Source organism: Callithrix jacchus, chromosome 10, assembly GCF_049354715.1.
Source record: "Callithrix jacchus isolate 240 chromosome 10, calJac240_pri, whole genome shotgun sequence".
In the NCBI taxonomy this organism is placed as follows: Eukaryota; Metazoa; Chordata; class Mammalia; order Primates; family Cebidae; genus Callithrix; species Callithrix jacchus.
The window spans coordinates 128,892,695-128,917,692 of NC_133511.1; the positions used below are offsets into that span (position 1 = coordinate 128,892,695).

Sequence of the window (24,998 nt, forward strand, 5' to 3'; positions counted from 1 at the left end):
TGGGACAATACTCATCTCCAGGTAATACAGAGAACACCACAAAGATATTCCTCAAGTAGAGCAACCCCAAGACACATAATTGTTAGATTCACCAGGGTTGAAATAAAGGAGAAAATTCTAAGGGCAGCTAGAGAGAAAGGTCAGGTTACCCATAAAGGGAAGCCTATCAGACTCACAGCAGATCTCTCAGCTGAAACCCTACAAACTGGAAGAGAGTGGGGATCAATATTCAGTATCCTCAAAGAAAAGAATATTCAACCCAGAATCTCATAACTAAGCTTCATAAATGAAGGAAAAATAAAATTTTTCACAAACAAGCAAGCACTCAGAGATTTCATCACCACCAGGCCTGCTTTACAAGAGCTTCTGAAAGAAGCACTACACACAGAAAGAACCAACCAGTATCAGTCATCCCAAAAACTTACCAAAAGGTAAAGAATACCTCCATAATGAAGAATCTGTATCAACTAATGGGCAAAATAGCCAGCTAGCATTAGATGACAATATTAAACTCACAAATATCAATATTAATCCTAAATTTAAATGGATTAAATGCCCCAATCAAAGACACAGACATGTAAACTGAATAAAAAGTCAAAACCCATCGGTACGCTGTATCCAGATCCATCTCATAAGCAAGGACACACAAAGACTCAAAACAAAAGGTTGGAGGAAGACTCACCAATCAAATGGAGAGGAGGAAAAAAAAAAAACAGGAGTTGTAACTTTCCTCTCTGACAAAATAGACTTTAATAGTAACAAAGACTAAAAGAAACAAAGAAGGACATTACATAATGGTAAAAGGATCAATGCAACAACAGTAGTCAATGATCATAAATATATATATTCACCCAATATAGGAACACCCAGATACATAGGACAAGTTTTCAGTGACCTAGAAAGAGACTTGGACTCCCGCACAATAATAGTGGGAGACTTTGACACCACATTGTTAATATTTGGCGGATCGAGATAGAAAATTAACAGGGACATTTATAATTTGAACTCAGACCTGGAACAAGTAAACTCAGTGAATATTTACAGAATTCTTCACCCCAGATTCACAGAACATACATTTTTTTTTAGTATCACATTACACCTATTTTGAAAGTAACCACACAAATGGAAGCAAATCACTCTTCAGCATTTGCACAGCATTTCACAAATTTAAACGAAATATTGGTTGGCTGTTGGTTTGTTATTTTCTTTCCTTATTCCTTCCTGTCTCTGCTGTTAAGCACAATTATCAGCATAAAAGAGGTTTTTAATACCTACTTTTAGATTGCATTGCAGCCTGGGCAATAGAGCAAGACTCCTGTTCTCTCCCCCCCCTTTTCTCTTTCTTTCTTTCTTTCATTAAAAAAAAAAAAGACAAAACTTAAGATTGTGGAGAATTAAAAAAAAAAAAAAAAAAAAATTAGCCAGGCATGGCACTGCTTGCCTGTAGTCCCAGCTACTTAGTCCCTTAGGGAGGCTAAAGTCCCAGCTACTCTTGAGCCTGAAAGGCTGAGGCTGCAGTGAGCTGTGATCACACTACTATACTATACCAGCCTGGACCACAGAGAGAGACACCGTCTCAAAATTAAAATAAAAAGGCACTCAGATACCTAACACTCCCTACAGCACAGAGCTGAACTACTGACTCTTCTTCACCCCAGCAAATAAATGGAAATGTATGCCCTGGAAACAGTAAACAGAGGACACCTGGACTAGGGAACACAGGCAGACTGAAGGCAGGAAACCAGAGGGAAAACAGGGCATTGGGTGAAATATATAGAATGAAGGCCAAGGACCACCCCTCCCTATCATGGCCGTCTGAGCACCCAGAAAACTGCAGCCAGTCCTTCAATCCCTCAGAAAAGAATTTGGAAAAGTCTTCTCTGGGACAGAAAAGACCTCAGAATACTGAGATCAGAGGTTCCCCAGCTAAACAGCTTCCCCTAGATCAGTGAAGCACTGGCACAGTTAAGCAGATGTCACTCACATGCTCAGAAATTCCAAGCAGATTCTTAGTCCACCATTCCTAAACATAAAAAAAAGAAAAAAAAGATAAGAAATTTGGTTTTCCCTGAAATGAGTTGTTAATAGAAGTTTCTAGAATACAGAAACAAGTCTTGCCTTAAGTCTCACTGACTGACTTGCTTGTTGGTTTTCATTGCTCCAGAGTCCCCAGAAACAGCACGTCTGCATTCAGACTTGCTCAGGACAGCTCCAGGCTCTGCTTGTGTGGACAGTGCTTCTCCCGTCCAGAGCATAGCCACTGTCCCTTGCAAACTGCCCTATGGTTATTTGCACAGGATTTTACAGCTACGTTTTTAAAGTCTTCAGAAATGTACCCCACTGCTGCCTCTGCTGCCTCTCTTCTTTAGTGCTTATCCTTTGTCCTAAGCCAAAAGTTAAGAAAATACGGAAAGGATGATGCATTTCTGACTCTCCTTCCAGACCAAAAAGCATCTACAGTAGAACAGCCTTGGTTTTCCTGATCTGAGCTTCCTTTTCATATAAAAAGGTAGAATTTAAGACTACTAGACCATACTTTTAAAAGAATGCCATGAGCCAGAATTTTATTGGAAAAATTAAGTAATGTGTACCAGAGCCGTAGTCTCCCCTGACTGTATAGCACAATCACCTGAGCAGCTTTGAAAACCAGAAAAAACTGAATGCCTCATCGATCACCAAGGCATTGAGAGTTTTGAGGTGGTTTTAGGAAGTCCTCATGTGGCTCCTTGAGAGTTGAGAATCCCATGGCAGGGAGCAGGGGGAAAGATTGGCTTGTAGGTTATTTCTTCTCAGACTTCGGGGACACGGGGAGTGGTGTGGAAGTGCAGATTCTGGTTCTGTGGGGCTGCCTGTCTCACGTGTCCTGGGGTGATGCTTGCCCTGCAGGCTTGGAGCATCTACACCTGGGATTGAGGGTGTGGTGATACAGGGTTTGGGAGCTGGAGTTAGGTGACTTGAACAGGTTTGGCGTCCTCTCCTGTGCGTGTGGCAATCTGGTTAGTTACGGCATTGGGTTTTGACAGCACAGAGGGGCATTTGGCCACATTTTAACGGGGTGTCCCTTCTCATTCTCCCAGCACCTCTGTTAGTGTCAGTGCTCTGTATTTCAGCCCTGAAGTGTCTTACTGCTTTTTGTTTTAAAAGCTTTAAAAGATGTGCAGGAGTTGATAGAGTATTCATTTAATAGCAGAGACTGAAGAAATGTTATTTGTAACCTCATACATGGCAGGTAATGGTAGCATGTTCTATTTGGATTTTTTTAACAATGGTCTTTTAATGGCTGGTTTTGAAGTCTGCCATTTTTTGAGAGAAGCCCTCTCGTTTTTAAGGGACGTGGTCTTGCTGTGGTGCCCAGCTTAGAGGTCGATAGAGCCACTGATGTGGCTTTTCATAGGCACATAGTGTACTGCTCTTTCATTCTCCTGGCCTCAGGTGATCCTCCCCAGCAGCTTGGGCTACAGGTGTGCACCACTGCGCCCCGCTCATTTTGGTCCAATATTAAATCCCAAAGATGGGTTGACTCTAAGTCCCTTTGTTCTAAATTTGGGAATTGTTGAAATATATTTCTCCAAGTAGAGTTCTGAAAATTTGAGATAGTGGCTTTATAATCTAAGTGAGATGCCTTTGGTCCCTACGTCTTGAGTGTCTGAAACGTGGGGCATTGCATTATATCTGCGCTGGACATGAAAGTTTTGGCTCACAGGGTACATGGCTGCTTGAGGAAATGAGAACAGAGTGGTTATTTCATGAAGTTTGGGAGAGCATCAGTGGTACTGCTCCTTTGAGTGGGATGAGTTTGAAGTTCCCAGGGCCACCTCTGGAAAGCATGCTGGTGAAATGCTTATCTTGGTGATCCAGAGCCAGCGCATATTTCGGTGGGTAGCACGCACAGCGCTGGAGACTGAACGTCGCGTGCAGGTGTGGCCTATTTTACAACTGCCTTTGGGTTACTTTTTGTCTAGAGACTTGCAGGTATCTTTTTGTTGCTAGTTCTGTTTTGTTCTATAATGGCAGAAGAATTGGAAATTAGGGCTCACTTAATGGCAAGTCAGGCACAGAAAGGTAAATTACTTCGTGGTCACACTCATGTGGGAGCTGCAAAAACAGCTCACCGAGGCTAAGAAGGAAAGGGGGGAGGATAAATAGGGAGAGGGCTGTTACCAGATACAGAGCGCTGCAAGATAGGAGGAGTCAGTGCTGCTGTTCTGTAGCACTGCAGGGTGAACGTGGCCAACGATAATTTAGCGTATATTTTCAGAAAGCTAGAGGACGGGTTTTCAGTGTTCAGAAATAAATGTTTGACGTCATGGTCCTGATTCATTACACACAGACATGCATCAAAATGGTTAGTTCCCAGACTCGGGGGTAAAGAAGTGACCACAGTGTTAGAAACGGAGCACCTGCCGCTAGGCCGTGGTTTGGAGGATTCAGGTCTTACCACGCCTCTTCTGACTTTCTTCACTTGAACTTTCTAAGCTGACAGGTATTGGCAAACTCTGAGTTTAAAGAAATATCACTTGTCAAATGATACAGCCACAGATGAGAATTTGCACACTCTTGTGGTGCCTGCAAGTTAGAGATCAGACACACTTTGTGTAAGTATTCTTAAAGAAGTGACCTGTGTATTGTGAGTTTTGGATACAATCATGAGCCACTTAACACATTTTGGTCAACAACAGACTGCATATAGGCCAGTGGTCCTGTAAGATTATGAAACCATGTTCTTACTGTGCCTTCTCCATGTTACCAGCTGCTTCCAGTATTGAGTACAGTCACGTACTGTGCAGGTTTGTTGCCTAGGAGCAATAGTGTATAGTAGGCTGCACCATCTAGGTGTGTGATGATCGCACACAAATTGCCTAGCAGTGTTTCTCAGGAGATGCCCCGTTGTTAAGCCATGCACAACTTTATTGCCACAGGTGGGGAAGCTGGCTGTCAAGGCTGTAGCTGATCTAGCCTTCTCTTCTGACTTCCAGGCTTCCGCTCTGCCTACTTAGAGAGGCTGAGGACCAGCAGTCTTGGTAGCTTTTCTGATCTCTATGTGCTGTGGCAGCTGCTGGCAGGAAAGCAGTGAAGCCCTTGCCCCCCAGTATTGCAGGCAGGTAGTGTCAGTGGCACTGTCCTTCGCTAGCCGTGATTAGCCACCGTTGCTCCACACCAGGGAAAGTGGACATCTTGGTGCTGCTTCTCTGTGACAGGGAGTTGGTAAATAAGTTTGGGTTCCTTCCTGGCAGTTACTACTTGACAAGGACAGAATTCCAATAGGGCCGATGATGCACCATCTGGGAGCCTATACAACCATGACTCTTGGGGAGAGATGTGTTGTGTTTTAAAATCCCATTGGAAATGTTTTTTCTCTTTTTGATTAGGAATATGATGAACCAATCTTGAAACACCTTCAGGATATTAAAGTGAAGTTTTCTGACCCTGGACAGCCTATGGTGAGTACTGGCTTGACCTTCTGATTGGCATCAGGAGTTAGATTCAGTACCGCATTGCCTGTCTGCTCCCTGAGAGTTAGATGGGGATCCCGTTGCCTTTCTGTGTCCCGCTTGGCACTGTAGACGTGAGTCTGCCGGAAGATTTGACAGTGATTGAGACCATGTGATGCCCCAGAGCCAGGTGGGCACCAACACAGGAGTCAGGTTGCAGCTCCTAGTCTGTGGGGGTGTCCACTGTGCCAGGGCTTGGTCTTGTAGTTTGTTTGTTTACCCTGTTGGGTGGAGAGGATACCATTCTTTTCCCAAGTGTCTTTCAAGTTTGCATGCGTCTAATGCATATTTTTAAAGTTTAAAAGGATGGGAGGTATGTACGTATATGATCAGCACTTACTCGGAAATCTGAACCTACTAGGTTTTACCCTTTAAAGAAAGTGCAGATAGGACTGAAGAATGTTTCTCTTTCTGGTCTTTGGTTTGTCCTGAAACACGTCTTTACAAAATGCTCGCTGTGGTGTGTCATTGCACTAGTAATGCTAGTGGCGTGGATCCGCCTGCCAGTTGTTAAAACAAGCTTCACTGTGTCAGCCCTTATTTTATCTGAGGAAACATATGCTCAGCTTCGGATAGCCTCGCCAGGCTATCTCATCCCAGCCTGGTTCTCCCAGGCAGCACTGTTCGTAACCTGTCAGCCTGGCTGTAGCTCACGGGTTCCATTCCAGTGCAATAGCATTTCCAGTGGCACATGACTGACTGACTGGTGGCTTTCAGTTTCAGGTCTTGGAGACAGATGCTGCATGAGGGGCCATGGGTTAGGGATCTTGGGGGTGGGTGGTGGTGGGGACCTGGGACTAGTCAGCAGTGTCTTCCTGCCTTCTCTTCTCAGCAGTGGCACGATCTTGGCTCACTGCAACCTCCGCCTCCCGAGTTCAAGCGATTCTCCTACCTCAGCCTCCCAAGTAGCTGGGATTGCAGGTGTCCATCATCACGCCCAGCTAATTTTGTATTTTAAGTAGAGATGGGGTTTCACCATGTTGGCCAGGCTGGTCTTGAACTCCTGGCCTCAGATGATCTGCCTGCCTTGGCCTCCCAAGGCGCTAGGATTATAGGTGTGAGCCACCGCCGTAGTTTAGATGCCTTTCATTGTAATTACTGAGTCAAAGGAAATGAAGCTTTAGAAGGCTCAAAAGCTGTTCGCTTGGGAACACCCAAGCCTTGCCTAACAGTGGCCAGTAAGAGTGAGCATGATTAGCATATTTATGGCTTGCCTGGCTTAGTGTGTGTGAATGCAGCAGCCACTTTTCGGTTGGGGAGTTAAACAGTTGAATCGTCTTCAGTTGTGTTTGGGTGGCAGAGGGGAGAGGAAAATAGGAAGAAATATGAGTCTATCTATAGAAAAGTAGGCTAGGCCTGGTAGCTCATGCCTATAATCCAGCGCTTTAGGAGGCCGATGTTGGAGGGTTGCTTAAGCCTGGGAGTTTGAGATCAGCCTGGGCAACATAGGGAGACCTGGTCTTTAAAAGAGGGAAAAAACAGTCGGGCATGGTGAAGGACCACAAGTATGACAGTATCGTTTGTTTTATGGGGTCACCCCGTGCCCTGGGTTGGTTGTCCACACTGTGGTCACAGCCTTGAGCAGTTCTGGAATCCGCAGTCTCTCCATTGGTTGGCTGCTTGCCTTCCCTCTTTATGTTAGTGTGTGTTTTTTTTAAGCCCTGGAGGGTTGGGGAGAGAAATAGGTATCTTATTTGATGCTGATTCCTTGTAGCTGTCTTCCTTTCCTTGTGATTTTTGCCAGGCAAGTGACTGGCCTTTGTGTTGTGTGGTTCATCTGCAGTGCCCTACCCACTTTGTTCTTGCCCAGGCCAGTGGAGAGCTCCTAGCCAGGTCCTGCCACCATCCCTCCAGAAACTGACTAGACTGTCTCTCTGATTCTGACTTCCTGAGCCTCATGCCCCCTCTCCTCCTCTGCCTTTCTTTGAAAGTTATTTTTTCACTTCTCCTTTGTGGAAGTGGTTTGTTTGAATGTATATACCTTTTTTTTTTTTTGTGTGTGTGTGTGTGTGTGAGACGAAATTTTGCTCTATATATATATTTTTTTTATTGGTCCTCTTAATTTTCCCTCCATTGATGTTCTTACCATTACAATGAAAAATAGAAACAGCTACCATTTAGCCAGCCTTGCCTATAAACCTGGCTCTGTTCTGAGTGATACAGATTAACCATGAACTCAGAGAGAGTCATTTCTAGTGTACAGATAAGGAAACTAGAGCGTGGAGACGCTGAGTAGCTTCCACAAACTGCCCAGCACTATAGGCAGAGATGGGATTTGAACCCAGGCTGTCTGAGTGCAGAATTGACCTTGTAAACTGTCTATAAATTGCTCAACCAAGCTCATCTTCCATGTTTGTCTTTTATAAATAGGGATGAGGTAAATGTCTTGGCACATGTTGATGCATCCATCCAGGTATTTTCCTTAAGTAGAACAAATTCCTCAAAATAGAATTCTTGAGTCAAGGAATATGCCTTTTATTTTTATTTTTTGATATTATCAAATGATCCTTCATAAATCTGTTGACAGCATATGAGTGTACCCAGTACCCCTAAATCCTGCTGGGACTACGTATTTTTGTACATTTTGCCTCAAAGAAAGACATCTCATTTTGGTGTTCGTGTGAGTGTTACCTGTGAGCGTGAATGTCTATTGCTGCTGTTGGCTGTTGGATTTGATCTGTGTCTGCGTGCATGTTTGCATCCTCTTGCCAGTGTGCTCACCTCTCTTCCAGGTCTGTAGCGTGCTTTGTAAGTGAAGGATGAGCTTTCTGTCCTTGTAGAGATTTGTACTTTCCTCCCACTCACTTCCTGGGAGAAAAGCTATGGGGTCACCACTTTTACTGCACAGCACAGAGTATAGACCCTGGCTCCCCCAGTAGGGTGGGGGCTGGGGCTGAGGCTGAATGGAAGGAGGGGAGGGGAAGGGCTGCTGGTGCCCCCGCCTTCCCCTAGTCCCTTCCCTCCTTGGAGGAAGCAAGGGCTGGGAGCAGCTGAGAGAAGCTGGGGTTCCTTAGGAGAGCTTGAGCCCCGCTGTTGGGCGGGGGCATGCCTCCACTCGCCAACTGAAGCAATGACTCCCTTCTGTCCACCGTTTGTCTCTAACTTCATCCTGATCTTTTCTGCGATGGAGAAGTTTTACTTGTTCCATGGTCCTACCTGTTGAGCTTTTCCAAAATAGCTTCTAATAAGTATTGTGTGCGCCAAGCATTCTGTCCTCGTTATTTGTCGATTTTAACTAGTGCTTACTCTGAGTTTCTGCTTTTAGTCTTTTGTGTTAGAGTTCCACTTTGAACCCAACGACTACTTCACCAACTCGGTCCTGACGAAAACCTACAAGATGAAATCAGAGCCAGATAAGGCTGATCCGTTTTCTTTTGAAGGCCCTGAGATCGTGGACTGTGATGGGTAAGAAAATGTCACTCCGCCTTGTTTTTCTGAAGCAAAATCGAGAGAATTCTATCACTTTACGGGTAAGATAGAAACAAGGAATTAAGTCCCGTCTCTAATCTGCTTGAAAGCCTGCTATACAAATACTTGAGTTGCCTTTCAGTTTGCGATTGCTTGTAGTGCAGAGCTTGGACTTGATGGCTGGGCCTGGAAATGTGTCACATGGTTGCAGAGGCAGGCCTTTGGGACAGGGCCTGATTTCTTCATTTGGATGAAAGTGTCGGGTTGTCTAGACACCTCGAATTGAAGCTCTTAAAATTGAACTGATGTATTACCCTCAGCCAGTAAATATATGTTGAGTGAATGAGCCTCATTCCAGGCCTGTATTGATCAGTTAATTGCTTTGGAAATAGGTGGGGGCAGCAAAGCTCTTGTTTGACTCCTACTGATTCAGTCTCTGTAGATCGCTGCAGAGAGAAATTGGTTTAGAATTAATTTCTGGAGGTTGGTTCGATTGAGAAATGGTTTTGGTCTTGACTTGAAACAATTATCCTTCTTTACCAGAACCAAGTACTGATTGTTAATTCAGAACGTTATTAAAAGTCCTTCTGGAGTAATTGAGAAAGATTATTTTTCAGGGCCAGGCCATATGAGAAAAAGGCCTGGTCTTTCCAAGCGTGTTCTTAAGCAGTCAGTCCTCAGGTGCTGCCAGGCGTTTCCTGGGTCCACAGTGATTGAGCATTAGAGAGCATGCGATGCTCAGCCCTCAGCCGGCATCCCCAGGGCGACTGTGGTCCTCACTGGCCATCAGGATTCTCAGTGGCCTCCTGTTTTCGTTTTTCAGCTTGCCCCGCTCACTTAGGCTGCCTTGAAACAGCAGCAACTCCTGCTTCCTTGGGAAGCCACGGATGAGCGCTTGTGTATCGTGCAGACACAGAATACACATTTCAGAGTCCTGATGAAATGTCTTGGGAAAATGAGACCATTGTTCCAGAAGTCTGAAGTTTGAGGCAGTGGTCACGCCCAGCTTGCAAGAGGACCAGGCCATTTCTCTTTTGCCAACCTCCAAGTGAACTTCATGGGCCACTGCATTTGGTTTGCAGATTGGTTTTATATAGTGTTGCAGGTTTGGCATAGAGCTGTGGTTTGCTTCCTGCCTGCATTTGTAATGGATTTTTCTCATGGAACGTGTGCTCATGGCAGCTGTCTCGTCCTGGCAGGTGTACTATTGACTGGAAGAAAGGAAAGAATGTTACTGTCAAAACCATCAAGAAAAAGCAGAAGCATAAGGGTCGAGGCACTGTTAGAACAATCACGAAACAAGTACCCAATGAGTCATTTTTCAACTTCTTCAGTCCTCTGAAAGGCAAGTCTGATGGGTTGTTAATATTCATTTTGTACTTGTATAAAATAATTTTAGTCACCTGGTAGATTCCTAACGCTCGGAGACTTTAGTCCTGTTCTTTCAGGCAGTTGTAGTCAGTAGGGGCACATTTGCTGTGTCCCAGGCTGTTCTTTTGGTGCACTGGCAAGTTTATGCCTGGGTCAGAGGTAGTTAGGACAGTAAGGGTGGGATTGTCATCTTCTGCAGGAAAGGGAAGAGCTTTACTCTGCTTGGCGACAGCCCAGGCAAAACCTTGCGGGTTTAAGAAAACTGAAAGCTGTGTTTCCTCACCTGGACACCTGGAACACCCTTGTCCACCAGCTGGCGTTTCTGCCCGTCTCCTGTGTCCCCAGGGACCGCTCCCAGCCTTGGCGGAGAGCTGCTGGGTTTGCTCTCCAGGCACCCATTCCTGCTGTGCACTGGTTTTAGTCACGCCGCTTTGGGATCATCTGCTCAGTTCCCCTTTTCTCCTAATTTTGTTCATGTGTGATGTGATAGAAGTTTTTTGGGATTTATGTGTTGTGAGGAACACAAGTAGTTGGGATTTTCATTTTTGAAAAACATCGGCAGATCACAGCTTGGAAGCTCTTTTTTTTTTTTTAATTTATATTTTCCTAAGTGGTAAAACAAAGATGAAACCGTTAAACTAGTAAAAGTTGACCAGTCGATTTTAAGAGTAAATTTTTGGGGATTTCTCATATAAATTCCTAATCGCGAGAGAATGTGCAGGTCAAGCTATTTGTCAGTGTTAAAATACTCATATCCTCTTCAGTTCCCGTGAACAAAAACATGAAGTGAAGAGACGCCAGCCCCTGCTGCAGATGATCAGCGAGCATTTGTCTGCATGTGGGGCCGCAGAGCGGCTCTCTTTTCCAACAGAATGTTTGACTTCGTCGGTTTTGTCTGGGAGCTCAGCACCCCTATTTATCAAGCTGCCTTTCAGAGTTGAGTCTGCCGTTTTAATTGTGGTGCCTATTTTCTGCAGTTAGACCTTGGACCTAGAAGACGCAAATACATATGGTTTGGGGAATAAGAGCAGTCATGAGCTAGATATTAAGTTAATTTCCGTTTTTGGGAAGTTCCTTTTAGACACTTGGGTTGGGTGTTCTGGAGATGATCTGTGAATCCACCATGAAGCCAGGGGGCTTCAATTTCTGGAATCGCTGACTTTGTGTAGGCACTTTTCTTCAAACTGATTTAAAAATAATTTTTAGAATAAAAAGAGTTGATAGTGGACTCAAGGGAATTTTTAAGTGTTTTTTTTTTTTTTTAGGTTCTAAAACTTTAATGGTATGTGAAAATTAATTTATTAGTGCACAACTCTAAAATTAATGCACTAAAAGTCATAAAGTTGTACATTTAAAGTGTATGCCTTTTATGGTATATAAGTCTCATCAATAAGCCACTTTTAAACTGATCAAACACATAACTTACTATCAAATATGTTAAGTTCTGTGAAAAAAATTGAGGATGGCTAGGGGGTAGGTAATAGGGTAGTGAAGAAACAAGCAAAATGGACTCCTGTGGTGTGAACTGAAGGACACATTAGTGAGTCCAGCACCACCTTAGTCCTTCAGGCTACAAAGCCAGTCCAGAAGTCTGAGTGCTGAGAATCCTTGTGCTGATTCATGGCTGGGGCCAGAGACCCCTGGGGAGCATGCTGCTCCAGCATTTAGACACCTAGTCTTGCTCCAAACCCATGTCTGAAACCCCCGGGTGATGTTGGCACACTGAGGCTTGGGCACCGTGCCTTGCTCATGGGTGGTGTTTATGCCCCCGACACTTGTGCCTCAGCAGCAAGCGGAAAGTGCTGCCATGGTTGTGGTGGCTTAATGGGATGAGAGACTCAGAAGAGCCCAGTGAATATTGAACGGGCAGGTATGAGACTAAGCAGCAGTAAACACTCAGCTCCTGATGAAGGGCCAGGTCTTGTAGGAAGTGTTTCTAAAATCGGGTTTGGCTCGTATGCCACCTGAACGTTGCACAGCTTCATTGTGGTTCGAACCTGCCTGTCTTGGTGTGCTTAGCTCATCCAAGCATCAGCTTTCGGTGAGGAGCTGCGCCACTCTCCAGGGGGCACTGGTGGGCGTTTCAGCACCCTCCAAACGAAGTGGAATTTCCAGCTCTCTGAGATGCAGTGCCTTAGTAACCCGCACAGCTTGTAAGGCCTACGGACTTCCTCTTCTGCACCATCATGTATAGTCCTGCAGGGCATGAGTTAAAGTGCCCCATAAAGCACAAGTAGACTGAATGGCCGCAGTCTGGGGCTGTTTGCCTTTCCTCGTGTTAATACATTAACCCTCTCAAAATGGTTTTCTCAAGCTTGAGTGCCAGCCCATGGCACATGATGGAGGGGGAGAAGGGAGGGGGGGTAAAGGCACTTGGACCACCTTCAGAAGTGGTGGATGGAGCTTGCAAAGATGCCTGTAAGGAGATGCAAGGCTTTGGGAATTTCTAGTTTAAACCTCAAGGTAAGAAATGTTACATTTTGTCTACCAGCAAAGCTTCCTCCTGTGTGGGCTTTAAAATTCTGAGGACTTGTCACTGTAACTTGAATATGTTTTGTCTTTTCTTTTTCTAGCATCTGGGGATGGAGAATCACTGGTAAGATTTATGTTGTTAATAGTCTTATTTTTGTATTAAAGACTTTCCTGAGTGAATGTCTACTTGTTTAAAAAAGTTCAGCCCTGGCTGAGTATGGAATCAGTATGCCTGTAATTTTAATGCTCTGGGAGGCTGAGGTGGGAGGATTGCCTGAGTCCAGGAATTTGAGACCAGGCTGCTCAACATTCCAAAATCCCATCTTTACAAAAAATTAGCTGGCCGAATTCAGTGGCTCATGCCTGTAATCCCAGCTCTTTTGGGAGGCCGAGGCGGACGGATCACCTGAGGTCAGGAGTTTGAGACCAGTCTGGCCAACATGGTGAAACCCTGCCTCTACTTAAAATGCCAAAAAGAAAAAAATAGCTGGGTATGGTGGTGGGTCCCTGTAGTCCCAGCTACTCGGGAGACTAAGGCAGGAGAATCTCTTGAACCCAGGAGGAGGAGGTTGCAGTGAGCTGAGATCGCACCACTACTCTCCATTGGGTGACAGCAGGACCCCTGTCCTAAAACATAAAAAAATAAATTAGCTAGGCATGGTGATGCACTGTGTAGTTCCAGGGTCGCTGGGGCCCAGGAGTTTGAGGCTGTAGTGAGCCCTGATTGCATCACTGCACTCCAACCTGTGTGATAGAGTGAGACCCTGTCTCTTAAAAATAAAAAACCCCTTCCTGTTTCTTCAAATGCTGGGATTAATTTGAAATCATTACACATCTGGGTAAAAGTATGTGTTTCTTATGTTGGTGGCAGTAGCAAAAGTTTAGTCCTTTAATACTGCCTGTTCCCTGTATGTGAGGCTCTGACACTTCCTACTCTGGCTGAGACCTTTGGACAAGTAGAGGAGCTATGGGGCCCTCGCTTCCGACTTTCTCTGCCATTTTGGCTTCAAAGTAGGTTTTTTTTGTTTGTGTTTGTTTGCTTGCTTTTTTTTTTGAGATGGAGTCTTGCTCTGTCACTCAGGCCGGAGTGCAGTGGCATGATCTCGGTTCACTACAACCTCCACCTCCTGGGTTCAAGCAGTTCTCCTGCCTCAGCCTCCCAAGTAGCTGGGATTACAGGCATGTGCCACCATGCTGGCTCATTTTTCATATTTTTAGTAGAAATGGCGTTTCACTGTGTTGGCCAGGCTGGTCTTGAAGTCCTTGCCTCAGGTGATCCGCCCGCCTCAGCCTCCCAAAGTGCTGGAATTACGGACATGAGCCACTGTGACTGCCCTTAAAGTCGTTTTAAAGGGACTTTGAGTGTCTAGTGACCGTCCCCTAGCAGTACAGGAATTTGGTGTTTTTAAGTCAGGTAAATCAAAAGTGAGGGGGCTGAGGTTTGGCTGAGGGTGGTGAAGCAAATGTTTTTATCCCATTAAAATGAGTTAACATGTAGGTTTTTCCTCCTTAGGATGAAGATTCTGAATTCACATTGGCCTCTGATTTTGAAATTGGACACTTTTTCCGTGAGCGGATAGTCCCACGGGCTGTGCTGTACTTCACTGGGGAGGCCGTAGAGGATGATGACAATGTATGAGGCTGGGGAAGCGGGGAGCTACCACCTGGGTGTTTACCTCTGTTGGTGCAGGGTGGCCCTGAATTGTGTGGCTTGGGAAACCCCAATGCCTAATCTTTTTATTACATCATCAGCCAGATACGTAGTCCAAGCTGCTCTCCTTGTGGGGGAAATATACTTGGAAGAGGAGAAGTCTGAGGAACACAGCAAGAAAAGTGAGGCAGTCTCAGAGTTGATTGCCAGTGACTCACACAGTGTTCTCTAAAAACCTAAGCTTCAGGGAACTTCTAAACATGAGGAACATCTCTTTCATGGAGGTCTTGCCACTGCAAACATTTACTGACAGTGGACTCATGCTATCCTGTGGCTCATCACCCCAAAGAAATAGAAATTCCTGAACTTTATCTGATTAGGTAAAAAGGAAAAAAAAAGAAAAGAAAACCCGTGTTCTCCAAGAAAACAACAAGATTGCATGTCACTTTCCTTTCTGGGCTTGAGGGAAGCCAGCTTTTCCACAGTCAGAACTTGTGGGCGCACACCCCAAGCACCGCTTAGAAGCTCCTTGCCAAGGCTCAGGCAGCTTGGAGTCATCTTGATCTGTGGAAAGTACAGTTTTGTTTTATAGAATGTTACTGGAGGAATGTTGTAGATGATATTCTCTGCTCGTAGAGCTCTTAGGTTTTGTGGCTGTGCTAGGTTTCTTTTCTTAGAAGGTCTGGTCTGTTGGGGCTTCAGACAGGGCAGCAAGAGCTTAGGCAGGTTCAGGGGCCTTAGCCCCCTGTGGCAGTAAACACCAGCATCTCCTCACACTTCTCCCATTGTATTGCGTTCCACCCTTGGGGAGAATAGGCCAGTGTGAAACTTCTAAAACACAACTGGCTTGTTCATCCCTAGGCTGGGAGGTGATTGTAGGTCAGAGAACATGGACACTGCCAAAACTAAGCAGCTGCCAAGACTTAGTTTTATGGATTCTAGACCGGCACTTTCTCAGGTAGAACCTTCTCTTGATGGAACTGTCCTCTGGCTCTTTGGTCCAGTGCAGTAGGACTGACCGTGTGTGCCACTTGAGTCCTTGAAATACGGCTGCTGTGACTAAGGAACTGAATATTCCATTTAAATTAAGTTGAAATAGTGAGCCACGGGCTAGTAGCTACACATTGGAAAGCTTATCTCAGACATTTTTCATCATACGCTGTCAATTTAAAAGATTGGAACATGCATGTGTGCTGTTTGCTTACTTCTGTGCAGTGTCTGTATTGCTGGTGGGCACTGTGGCTTGTGGTAGATACATACGTGTTCATTCATGAGGTGCTACTGATGAGCAGTCATTTAGAGGCTGGAGTGTCAGCTCAGATTAGACGGCTTAGCCTTGCATCCCCATTCTCCCTCTTAGTAGTTCCACCACCTCTTTGAGCTTCGGTTTCCTCAGCTGTAAGTAGAGCTCATGGGAGACTCTGGTTAGTGGGGAAGCCCTTCACATAGCGCCTGGCGCAGAGCAGTGACTCAGTAAGTGTTGGCATAAAAAGTGTTTGATGATGTTACACTCTAGACCGCACCCCAACACTAGGGAGTTGCTGAAGGAGGAAGTGAGTGTGGCAGTCCTGGTCTTGTCTCCCTGCACATGGCAGCTTCTGCTCTGCCCAGGTAGGAGATGCATCTGAAGGAGCCCCTGGGCACAGCACCTCAAAGGTGAATCAGTGGACTCAGAGCCTCAGGATAGGCACTGGAGCCCGACCTGAAACCGAAGACTGTTAAGTCTTTCCCTGCCTGAGGCCAGATGGGATCCTTAGAGTGAAAGGGGGCAGCGCTGTGGTCACATCTCATCCCGGCTGCCACCTGGCACAGGCTGTGTGAACTCTTGTTTCAGGCTGGGCCACGCCGCCACAATAGGGTCCTTCTAAGTTCCACTGAAGCTGGCTCTGAGGAGTACGTGGTATGGGCTCAACAAAAGGGAAATGTGGAGGTGAAACTGCATTTCCTTTACTGCCCTGGTGATGCACAGTGGTGATCAGATGGTTTTGCTTTTGGTGTAAGTCTCATGTTTGAGAGTTGATTTTCAGTCCAGTGATGTCTCTGGATGCGGAAGAAATTGATTCAAGACAATTGACTAATGCTGGAGGCTCGCCTTTGAGGACCTAGCTTTTTACTTAATCGAAAACACGCCCAAGTTTTAGTAGATTTCTACTAAGGTTTCTTTTCATCTTGTGTGAGATGTAAAATGGTACCCAAATTCCTGTATCCAGTAACATCATGCTCCTGGTTAGATCAGCCTTGTAAAACATCTAAAGAAAGCGGATTCATCAGTTTCCAAAAATCTTTTCCTGTGCCTGCCCTTCAGTGTGAGGACAGCCAGGGCAGAGCTGTGGTGCCAGGTTCCCAGCTGTGCCCAGGGCACATCCTGGCTGACCAGCTTCCTATCCTGTCCCTCGTTTTGCTTGGCTTTCAGTTTCCTGGCATGCTTTTAAAATGCAGTGCTCACAAGCAAATGACTGCTCAGCCAGGCGAGGCCCAGCAGGCAGCATGGCTGGACTTTCTGCTCTTAGGCTGGGTCAGCGAGTCACTGGATGGGACTGGTGTCTCCGGCAGGCTGCTCTCATGTTCCTTAACCCTAAAAGTGTTTTTCTCTGTTTTTCCAGTTTGAAGAAGGTGAAGAGGGAGAAGAGGAGGTAAGAAGCAGGTTTATGCAGCTTTGCTTATCCCTGATGTCGTTTCTTTGGCTTTTTCTGCTTGAAGGTTGTGGCTCACAGGGCTGTGTTACACCCAGTTTTTGTGAAGCTGCCTTTGACTCTAGTAGTGTTGTTGAAACACTAAGCAGAAATGCATAGCAAATGCTGGGACGGTTTCCAGAGTATTTGACCCTGTAGAAAATGTATCTTAGAAAATAATCATTTAACAAACAAAATCTACTTTTTCAGAAATGTGTTTCTTTTAGGGTTATCTGTGAGAACAAAAAGATACCTAGAAATAATTGTTAGGTGTCGGAGGAAGTGGTGAGTCGCTTGTAGGTAGCAGTCATTGATTTCCTTCTAAGGCAGCTCATTGCTCTCCTGTGTTTGTGGATAGTGAATGCCACAAGAATTTAAATGTCTTTCCAGCTAATTCTCACTTTTTTAATACAGGAGTTAGAAGGTGACGAGGAGGGAGAAGATGAGGATGATATGGAAATTAACCCCAAGGTTGGTAACTTTGGGGCCACCCAGACCTCCTCATTATGCTGCACTGTTAGATTTTTAAAAACGTTCCCCACTTTGAGGCAGTAGTGTTAGCAGTATTCATTATTCCTTAATTAGAAACTTTAAAATGTGTCGGAAAAATACTGGAATGATTTATTCAGATACTTAGTGTGAAATTGAGTGTGGAGTGTACATATTCAGTAGAAGCTTTTCCAGCTGTCTCAAGCTGTGTCTTATTTACACAGACCTAAGTAGAGCAACTTTTATTCTCCAGATGTTTCATTCCTTAAGGTAAGGTGATGATTTAGCTGACAGCAGAAATAAACTTTTCTCCGTGCCTGTTTGGAAACGGTGCACAGAAGGGACCTGGGGGCTCTTTTTGTTCAGAAAGAGTAATGGGATCGTGGGCATCATCGTACGGCCGCAGCTGGGCCACGCATGCCCAGGTGCTGTGTCTGGGTAGCTCATCTGCCTCAGGTAACTTAGGACTAACTTGGGAGCTTTACTAAAGAAAACGGAATTTAAAATGAGTGGGCAAGCCCATTAATTTAACCTGCAAATTTAGATCTTTGTGCTCTGAGAGTAACTTAAATCAGGGTGCTTTGACCATTTGCCACATCTTAGAGTCAGCACTGCCTGAATGTTGTTCTGAAGCTGTCCCGAGAGTTTACTCCTGTAAAACGGGAAATGTGTAGTTCACCTGTCTCTCTAAGTGTATTATGGGCTGTCGGAATACTAACGTTACCTGGTGCTTTTGTGATGTGTCTCTGTCCGACCAGATGTTTTCTGCTTGTTTTCCCTTTTGTTTTTTGGAACGTGCACTAAAAGCTGTTGGTGTGATAACCTGGTTCTGTCTTCAGTTGGTTAAAACCTGATATTTCCATGAGTGCATGTTCACAGTAGTGGATCCTTGTGGGAAGGGATGGGAGAAGAGCTTTTACAACATTTTAAAAAATGTGTCTTATAATGCCGTTCTGGGAATATGCTCATGGAAATGTTCGTCTTCTAAAGGTTGGCCTGTTGGTGTGAGAGTACCCAGCGTGGGGACAGGGAAGATGAGGGCTGTCAGCCAGCCAGTGAGCAGCTGTGGGTGAATAGATGCTGCCCATCACTGCCTTGCAGGTGTCTGCCGGCCCCAAGGGCCGCGTGTGCTTACTGGGCCCTGTTTCAAGGTTGCAGTTGTAAGGCAGGGACTGGGGACAGTTGGCAGGGCCACCGCCTCAGACTCCGCGCACAGCTGCCTCTGCCCTGCTTGTTGTCCTTGTCTCTCCCTCTCTGTCTTCTGTGCCTCGGCTTCTCTTTTCCTGCCCTCTGTTTGTTCTGTCACGTTGGACAACCTTCAGTCTCCTTTCATGTCCCAGGTTTCTATAGGAGCATTCTCACCAGCCATTATAGAGACCACACAGGGGTGGATTACACGCACTAACACCCAGGAGGCCTTCGATAGATTCTGTTGGTTGGTGGAGAAAGGACTAAAAACATGTTGAGGCTAATGGTGTGACATTCAGAGACTGCCAGGCATGTGTGGCCTGGTAAGGCCCCGCCTGCTGTCCCTGTCACATGCACCTATCCAGAGAGATTGGCGTGTTAGAGTCTACGCAGGCAAAGGAAAAGGCAGGAAGGAAGGTTTCTGTTGGATCATCTGGTAGAAGCGAAAGTCATGCTTCTGCGTGTTTTCTGAAGGTGTGACCTGGTGTGGGTGCTGCTCACCCCGAGTGCAGTAGCCCACAGCCCTTTTGTATCATGAGAAATTGTGGCCATTTCCTCCTGTATAATTTTGTGCATTTCATTTTCTTTCATGCTGACAGTTCCTTTCAATTTTTTTCCCCATTTAGGTGTAATTTTTGTCTGTTAATCATTCATACGTTTCTAGGTAAGGTGGAATTCCATTCATACCTAACTTCCAAACTTCTGACCTGTACTTTGTATAATGCACTGTTTTGACTCTGAATACAGAGGAAGCTGCCGTCCAGGCACACTCACTGTGGCACAGGTTTGACATAGGGCTTCCGAAAGCTCAGTGTTTTCTACAGGTGTGTGTTACATGTACTTTTAAAATCAACAAACCGGCCGGGCGCGGTGGCTCACGCCTGTAATCCCAGCACTTTGGGAGGCCGAGGCGGGTGGATTACGAGGTCAGGAGATCGAGACCATCCTGGTCAACATGGTGAAACCCCATCTCTCCTAAAAATACAAAAATTGGCCGGGCATGGTGGCGCATGCCTGTAATCCCAGCTACTCGGGAGGCTGAGGCAGGAGAATCGCTTGAACCCAGGAGATGGAGGTTGCGGTGAGCCGGGATTGCGCCATTGCACTCCAGCCTGGGTAACAAGAGCAAAACTCCGTCTCAAAAAAAAAAAAAAAAAAAAAAAAAAATCAACAAACCAAGCCTAGATTTGGTTCCCGCTTTCTGAGCCCAGTGTTTCTCACTAAGTAACAAAGATGTAACTTGGGTGGTATTTTCATTGTTGATGGTACTGCTTTCCAGCAAGAGGGCCCTGGATGGTCAGCAGCCTGCAGGGTGACATACACAGACCACCATAAGCAGACAGTCTTTGCAGAGAGTGTAACACGGTTGGCGTCCGAGCTGTGCTCAGAACACACACTGTGGCAGCTGAAATAGGCCCACTGTCATCACCAGCACGTGTCTGTTGAATATTTATACTTTTTGAATTCGTGTCTTGTGCAGACCAATAGGTACACAAAGGGGTGACTGAGCTTTTACTGTGCCAGCATTTTTTATCTAAAACATGACCTGGCCTCTGTTTGGACGTCAGCAGTAGAAGGTACTGTTCTGAGGTTGGTGGAGAGTGCTCTAACTGAACGAGGCCAGAACCAGTCGTAGATGAAAGTCAGCGTCAAGTGAGCCTGGAAACTGCTTCCCACCCCACTCTCTTCAGTCCCTGTAGCTCTGCCCTGTCCCGGAATGGCTGACAGCAGGCCCATAAGTGGACAGAGGCTGTTGCCTGTGACGAGACCTGTTCACTCGTGGCACTCTTGGGATGTAGTGGGAGAAAGCAGAGAGGTGGGAACAAGAGGTGCCTGAGAAACTTCACCGCCGTGGCAAGGCCTCTGCGTGCTGGGGTCAGCAGGCACTCCGTTTTTAAAGGTCTTGTCACAGAGCGGCAGCACAGTCCTGGCAGTCCCATAGACCAGTCTCCTTGAGGTCTGAGCACCACCGCCTTCTGCCTTCCTCGTGTAGGCTGCTTCCATGGGAAACTGATGAGAGGACGCAGGGCAGGTGCTGCTCATGGAGCAATTTTGTTTTCCAGGGCCAGGTTTGAGAATTTGCCTGCATGTTTAAAATTGTGACTAGCTACCATTAGTTCCTGTTGTCCCCGAATGTCAGAAGAGCTTAGCCGCTCTTACTTCACCTGGACCCACGCCACCAGCTATTGTGAAGAGAATCCTTGATGCCTGCCACCTCTCTGTTGCAGCGTGTGTCCCTGGAAGAGAAGGGCAGGGTGTGACAGCAGCAGCCCCCAGGACTGTGGCACTGAGGCCTCTTCAGCCCTAGAGCTCTGGGCACGGGGGCTGCTGCTTCCCCGGTGCAGCTGTCGCGGGCCATCGTGTTCAGTGCATGTCTGTTGCCTTTCTCACATCTGTGAAAACCCCACCTTTCAGATGGTCCCATGAGAGACGAGATTCTTCCTATGAGTTGGTGCCTTTTAAAATGCCGGCTCTCTCCCTTGATAATCAGGTCAGCGTTGATTAATGACTGAACTGTCATTAAATTCTTGTGACATGAAGCAGCGCAGGTTTCAGTCGATTTGCAGTCACCCTTTGGCGTGTAATCACAAGCTAAAGAGCAATTGGTGTCTCATTTATAAAAGTCACTCGCAGAAGCTCCAGCATGTTGTGTGAGCACCAAAGCGTGGCAGGGGTGGGCCATGTGCTGTCCTTCCTCAGGCACAGGGAAGCAGCTCTTCGCACAGCCAGGTGCCCAGCCTGCTCCCCTCCAGCAAGGCACTGGGTCAGAGCACCAGTCCTGAGGGTCTCTGTTCTGTGCAGACTCTGTTCTTTCTAGCAGTCTTCATCACCCAGGATACTGGGTTTTTTTTTTTTTTTTTTTTAAGACATTGTCTCACTCTTGTCCAGACTGGAGTGCAATGGTGCACTCAGCTCACCGCAACCTCCACCTCTCAGGTTCAAGCAATTCTCCTGCCTCAGCCTCCCTGAGTAGCTGGGAGTACAGGCGTGCACCACCACAGCCAGCTAATTTTTGTAGTTTTAGTAGAGACGGGGTTTCGCCATGTTGGTCAGGCTGGTCTCGAACTCCTGGCCTTGTGATCCACCCACCTCAGCCTCCCAAAGTGCTGAGATTACAGGTGTGAGCCACCATTCCCGGCTATTGGTTTTATTTAGGACAAATAGAAACTACATTCTCATGGTTGAAAATATTTATTACAATATTTACAACTTAGGATAATTTATATTTATTTCGGGTTGGGCATTCCAAATCCGGAATCCTCCCGTGGGCGTTTTCTTTGTCTTGTTGGCACTGAGAGGGTTCCAGATTTTGGAGTATCTGGGATTTGGGATTTGGGATGCTCAATCTGTGGTAGGATAAATTATAAAATCCTATGTATGACATGACGTCGTATTTGTATAACTTACATGTCCATAAAGATGGAGTCTCTGTCGTCCTGTGACCAGCCTCAGGCCTCCCGGCCCCTGCACAGCTTCTTTATTGACCTCCCGTTTTCTAGGCGAGTCCCTTGGTGGTGGCACGCTGCTCGTGTCCCACTCCTCCCTCACTCCTCCCCTCAGTGCACCTGCCCGGGGCACCCTGCATCCCCCACGCTCTTAAAGCCAGCGGCTCAGTGCCCTTGGCCACTGCATTGGGCCACCTTCAGTCTACCCTCGAATGTCAGATTGGCAGGTCTCAGTTGGCATCTTTTTGGCTAGGGTTTTCAGTCAGCCTCCTTTTCTCCGCCAGGCTCTTGGGCAGCCTGTGGGGTGGCTGAGATTGGGAGCTTAGCCCGGGGTTCAGGGTTATTGATAGGGTCTATGCATCCCTTATACAATTTCTTTTGTCATCCCTTAAATGTGATTTCCCAAAAGATGAACTGTAGCCTCGGCCTCCAGCGTGGAAGATGACAGCTAGTGAACCCAGGGGTCCTTTTGCCCCATACGGTGAATGTTCTTAGGGTCTGTAGGCACACCGGACTAAATCTAGAGCAGTTCGTAATCAGCCAGGAATCATGGGTTACAGATTCCTAAAGTTACTGGCTCAGAAGCGTCGGCAAGATCGTGATGTATTTCATAGGCTCTTGACCTCCAGGCAAATCCATGGAGTTGCTGGATGTTGTTTAAGGGGTATGAGATCTGTGTTAGATAATATTGGAGTTAACCCCTTCCTCTGGAAGGGTCCATCCTTCCCGGATGCCGTCACGGGAAGGATAGCATTCCCCCTTGGTGAGACTGTTGGGAGGGTGAGTGAGTGTCGGTGCACCGGATGGATCTGCCAGGGCACTCCCCACTAGTCCAGAGAGCAGGAACCCGCAAGAGGAGAGAGTTGCTTCCTTGAGCGCCAAGTCCAGCCTACCCAGAGACACACGTGCACCTGAGAGATGAGGACTGTTGACACCAGGAGGGGTGGCCTCGCTGCGGCCTTCCTGGGTGAGCTGCCATGCTGAGCACACTGCTGTGTGGGTGGGGCACCGGCTGCTTCCCAGCACTTTTCTGGGCAGCCGCCTGAAGCTCCACCACCCCAAGGGGCCTCAAAACCCTCCTGCTGAACACGCCACGAATTTGAGTGCCTCAGGGGCATATCTTTAAAAACAAAAAAGGCAGCCCCGCTTTGACTGGGCAGGGATGGGGAGTCAGCTTTGTTCTTGCCACTGTTTTATTTAAAAGTATATTTGCAGTAACCACTTGTTTCAATGAGAAAGAACTCATTCAGTCTTGGTTTTCGTTGTTGATTGGAGCTAATTGGTGAATGGCGCTGGCTTTGCTCTCTACAAGCCTTGTCCTCTCTTTCATTGACAGAAGGAAGCCAGCCAGCCGGCGGAATGCAAGCAGCAGTAGGAAGCAGAGGCGGGCGCCTGGCAGACTGTGGGGACTCCGGGCCTGTGGGCGGGGCCTCGGTCCTTGCGGCAGCACCAGCCAGTCGGCATCGCTTGCTCCATCTGACTCGTTTTCAAGTGCATGATTTTCACCTTCACTTTTCCTTTTTCCTCATTATTTTGCTTAACTTGTACAGTGGCAACTGAAATGCATTTCAGAAACAGGTTTCGTCCGGCACCCTCAGCAGCCTTGGTGCCTGTAGCTCTGGACTTGCCTGGCCTTTCCCTCTGGGGGCGCTCCATAGACCACACGGGGTGGGGTGGGGGTCACTTGGCAAAACGGGCTGAGACTGGCGATGCGATTCCAGGGATCTCGAACCTCTCCCACCACCCCTGCAGTTGGACCGAATTCTCCCTTTGATGCGAGGAAACCCACCGGCTGTTGGCAGCGGCTTCATCTGCCGAGTGTGCTGATCTCCGAAGGGCTGCGTAGAGTAGGGCGTGTTCTGCTTAGCTCACTGCTTCTTGATTTCCCTTTTTAGGGGTGGGGCAGGGTTGCGGCACACAGGCTCAGGCGGGAGCTGCCGCGAGTCACCTCTTATTTATTGATCCCTTCTTACCTGTGAGGACTGTGGCCTTTCGCTGTCACTCGTCCTTACCGTTTCTGAACCACCTCGGTGACCTGGGCAGGAAGATGTGCCACTTCGTAGCAGGAGTGAGGCCTGTGCAGAAGAAACGTTGCTCCCTGCCACCAGGGCTGAAGACGAGCCCGTCAGGCCCCACCCTGCCACCGGAGCCGGCATTCGGTGGTCGTCTCCGGCGGGGGACTGGGCTGGGCAGCCTGTTTCACTTGAGCGTATGAGCGTCAAGTCCCGCTTTCTCAGTAGCCGCATTGCTCGGCCCCACCATTCATCCTGTCTGAGGGTCCTGGCTTTGGTGTGCCCTGTTGGCGGCTGGCGGGTGGGGTTTCCACTGGGTGATGGCGCGCTCTGGCAGCCGAGGATGGCCGTGTCCGCACAGCCTAACCTTAGAACATTTGTAACTCGATACAGTGTTTTCAGTTTGTACAGAATAGTTAAGAGTATTCTATTAAAGTGAAACCTGGAGTCAGCGCTGTGCTGTGATTCTTCGTGGGGGAATGTGCTGGGGGTTGGGGCGCTCTCTGCTGCCCTCCAGCGGCTCCGATGTTTCGCACACCCTGCTGGACTCTTGAGCCCTGGGTTTGGTGGCTCCAAGACCGACGGTACAGTTTGTTTCTGGGGCTTTGAAAGCGCCGTTTTAGGCAGAGGCTGCTGTAGCCACCCCACTACACCTGAGTCACTGCTGCACGCAGGCGGCTTCACTGTGGGTCCAGGGAAAGTGTTTCTTCCTGCCCCCGGGAGGGGTTCATTTCTCCGAGTTAGTGGGACGACGCCTTGTGGCTCCAGACGGCTCCAAGAGAACTTACTGAGAAAGC

General features: G+C 47.1%; 1 protein-coding gene and 1 non-coding gene across 8 annotated transcripts in view; both read left to right on the forward strand.

Annotated features, from left to right (window-relative positions):
- NAP1L4 (nucleosome assembly protein 1 like 4) overlaps positions 1–24,652 on the forward strand; it is a 60,469-nt gene extending 35,817 nt beyond the window's left edge. For 4 of the 7 annotated variants that reach the window (XM_009008682.5, XM_009008681.5, XM_009008684.5 and 1 more), the window contains exons 8-15: positions 5,370–5,441; positions 8,758–8,897; positions 10,100–10,245; positions 12,845–12,867; positions 14,257–14,376; positions 16,998–17,027; positions 17,481–17,537; positions 23,526–24,652. In XM_009008682.5, the coding sequence (XP_009006930.1) occupies positions 5,370–5,441; positions 8,758–8,897; positions 10,100–10,245; positions 12,845–12,867; positions 14,257–14,376; positions 16,998–17,027; positions 17,481–17,537; positions 23,526–23,564 (627 nt within the window). In that variant the 3' untranslated portion in view covers positions 23,565–24,652. Of the gene's footprint in view, positions 1–5,369; positions 5,442–8,757; positions 8,898–10,099; positions 10,246–12,844; positions 12,868–14,256; positions 14,377–16,997; positions 17,028–17,480; positions 17,538–19,369; positions 19,408–23,525 lie in introns of all 7 variants that reach the window. The other 3 variants (XM_078341758.1, XM_078341757.1, XM_078341759.1) reach the window with 2 other exon arrangements.
- On the forward strand, positions 6,108–6,230 carry LOC118146015 (small nucleolar RNA SNORA54). Its single transcript, XR_004731485.1, has one exon. It is a non-coding gene; the product is annotated as a small nucleolar RNA SNORA54 (small nucleolar RNA).
- Positions 24,653–24,998: the final 346 nt, after the last annotated feature.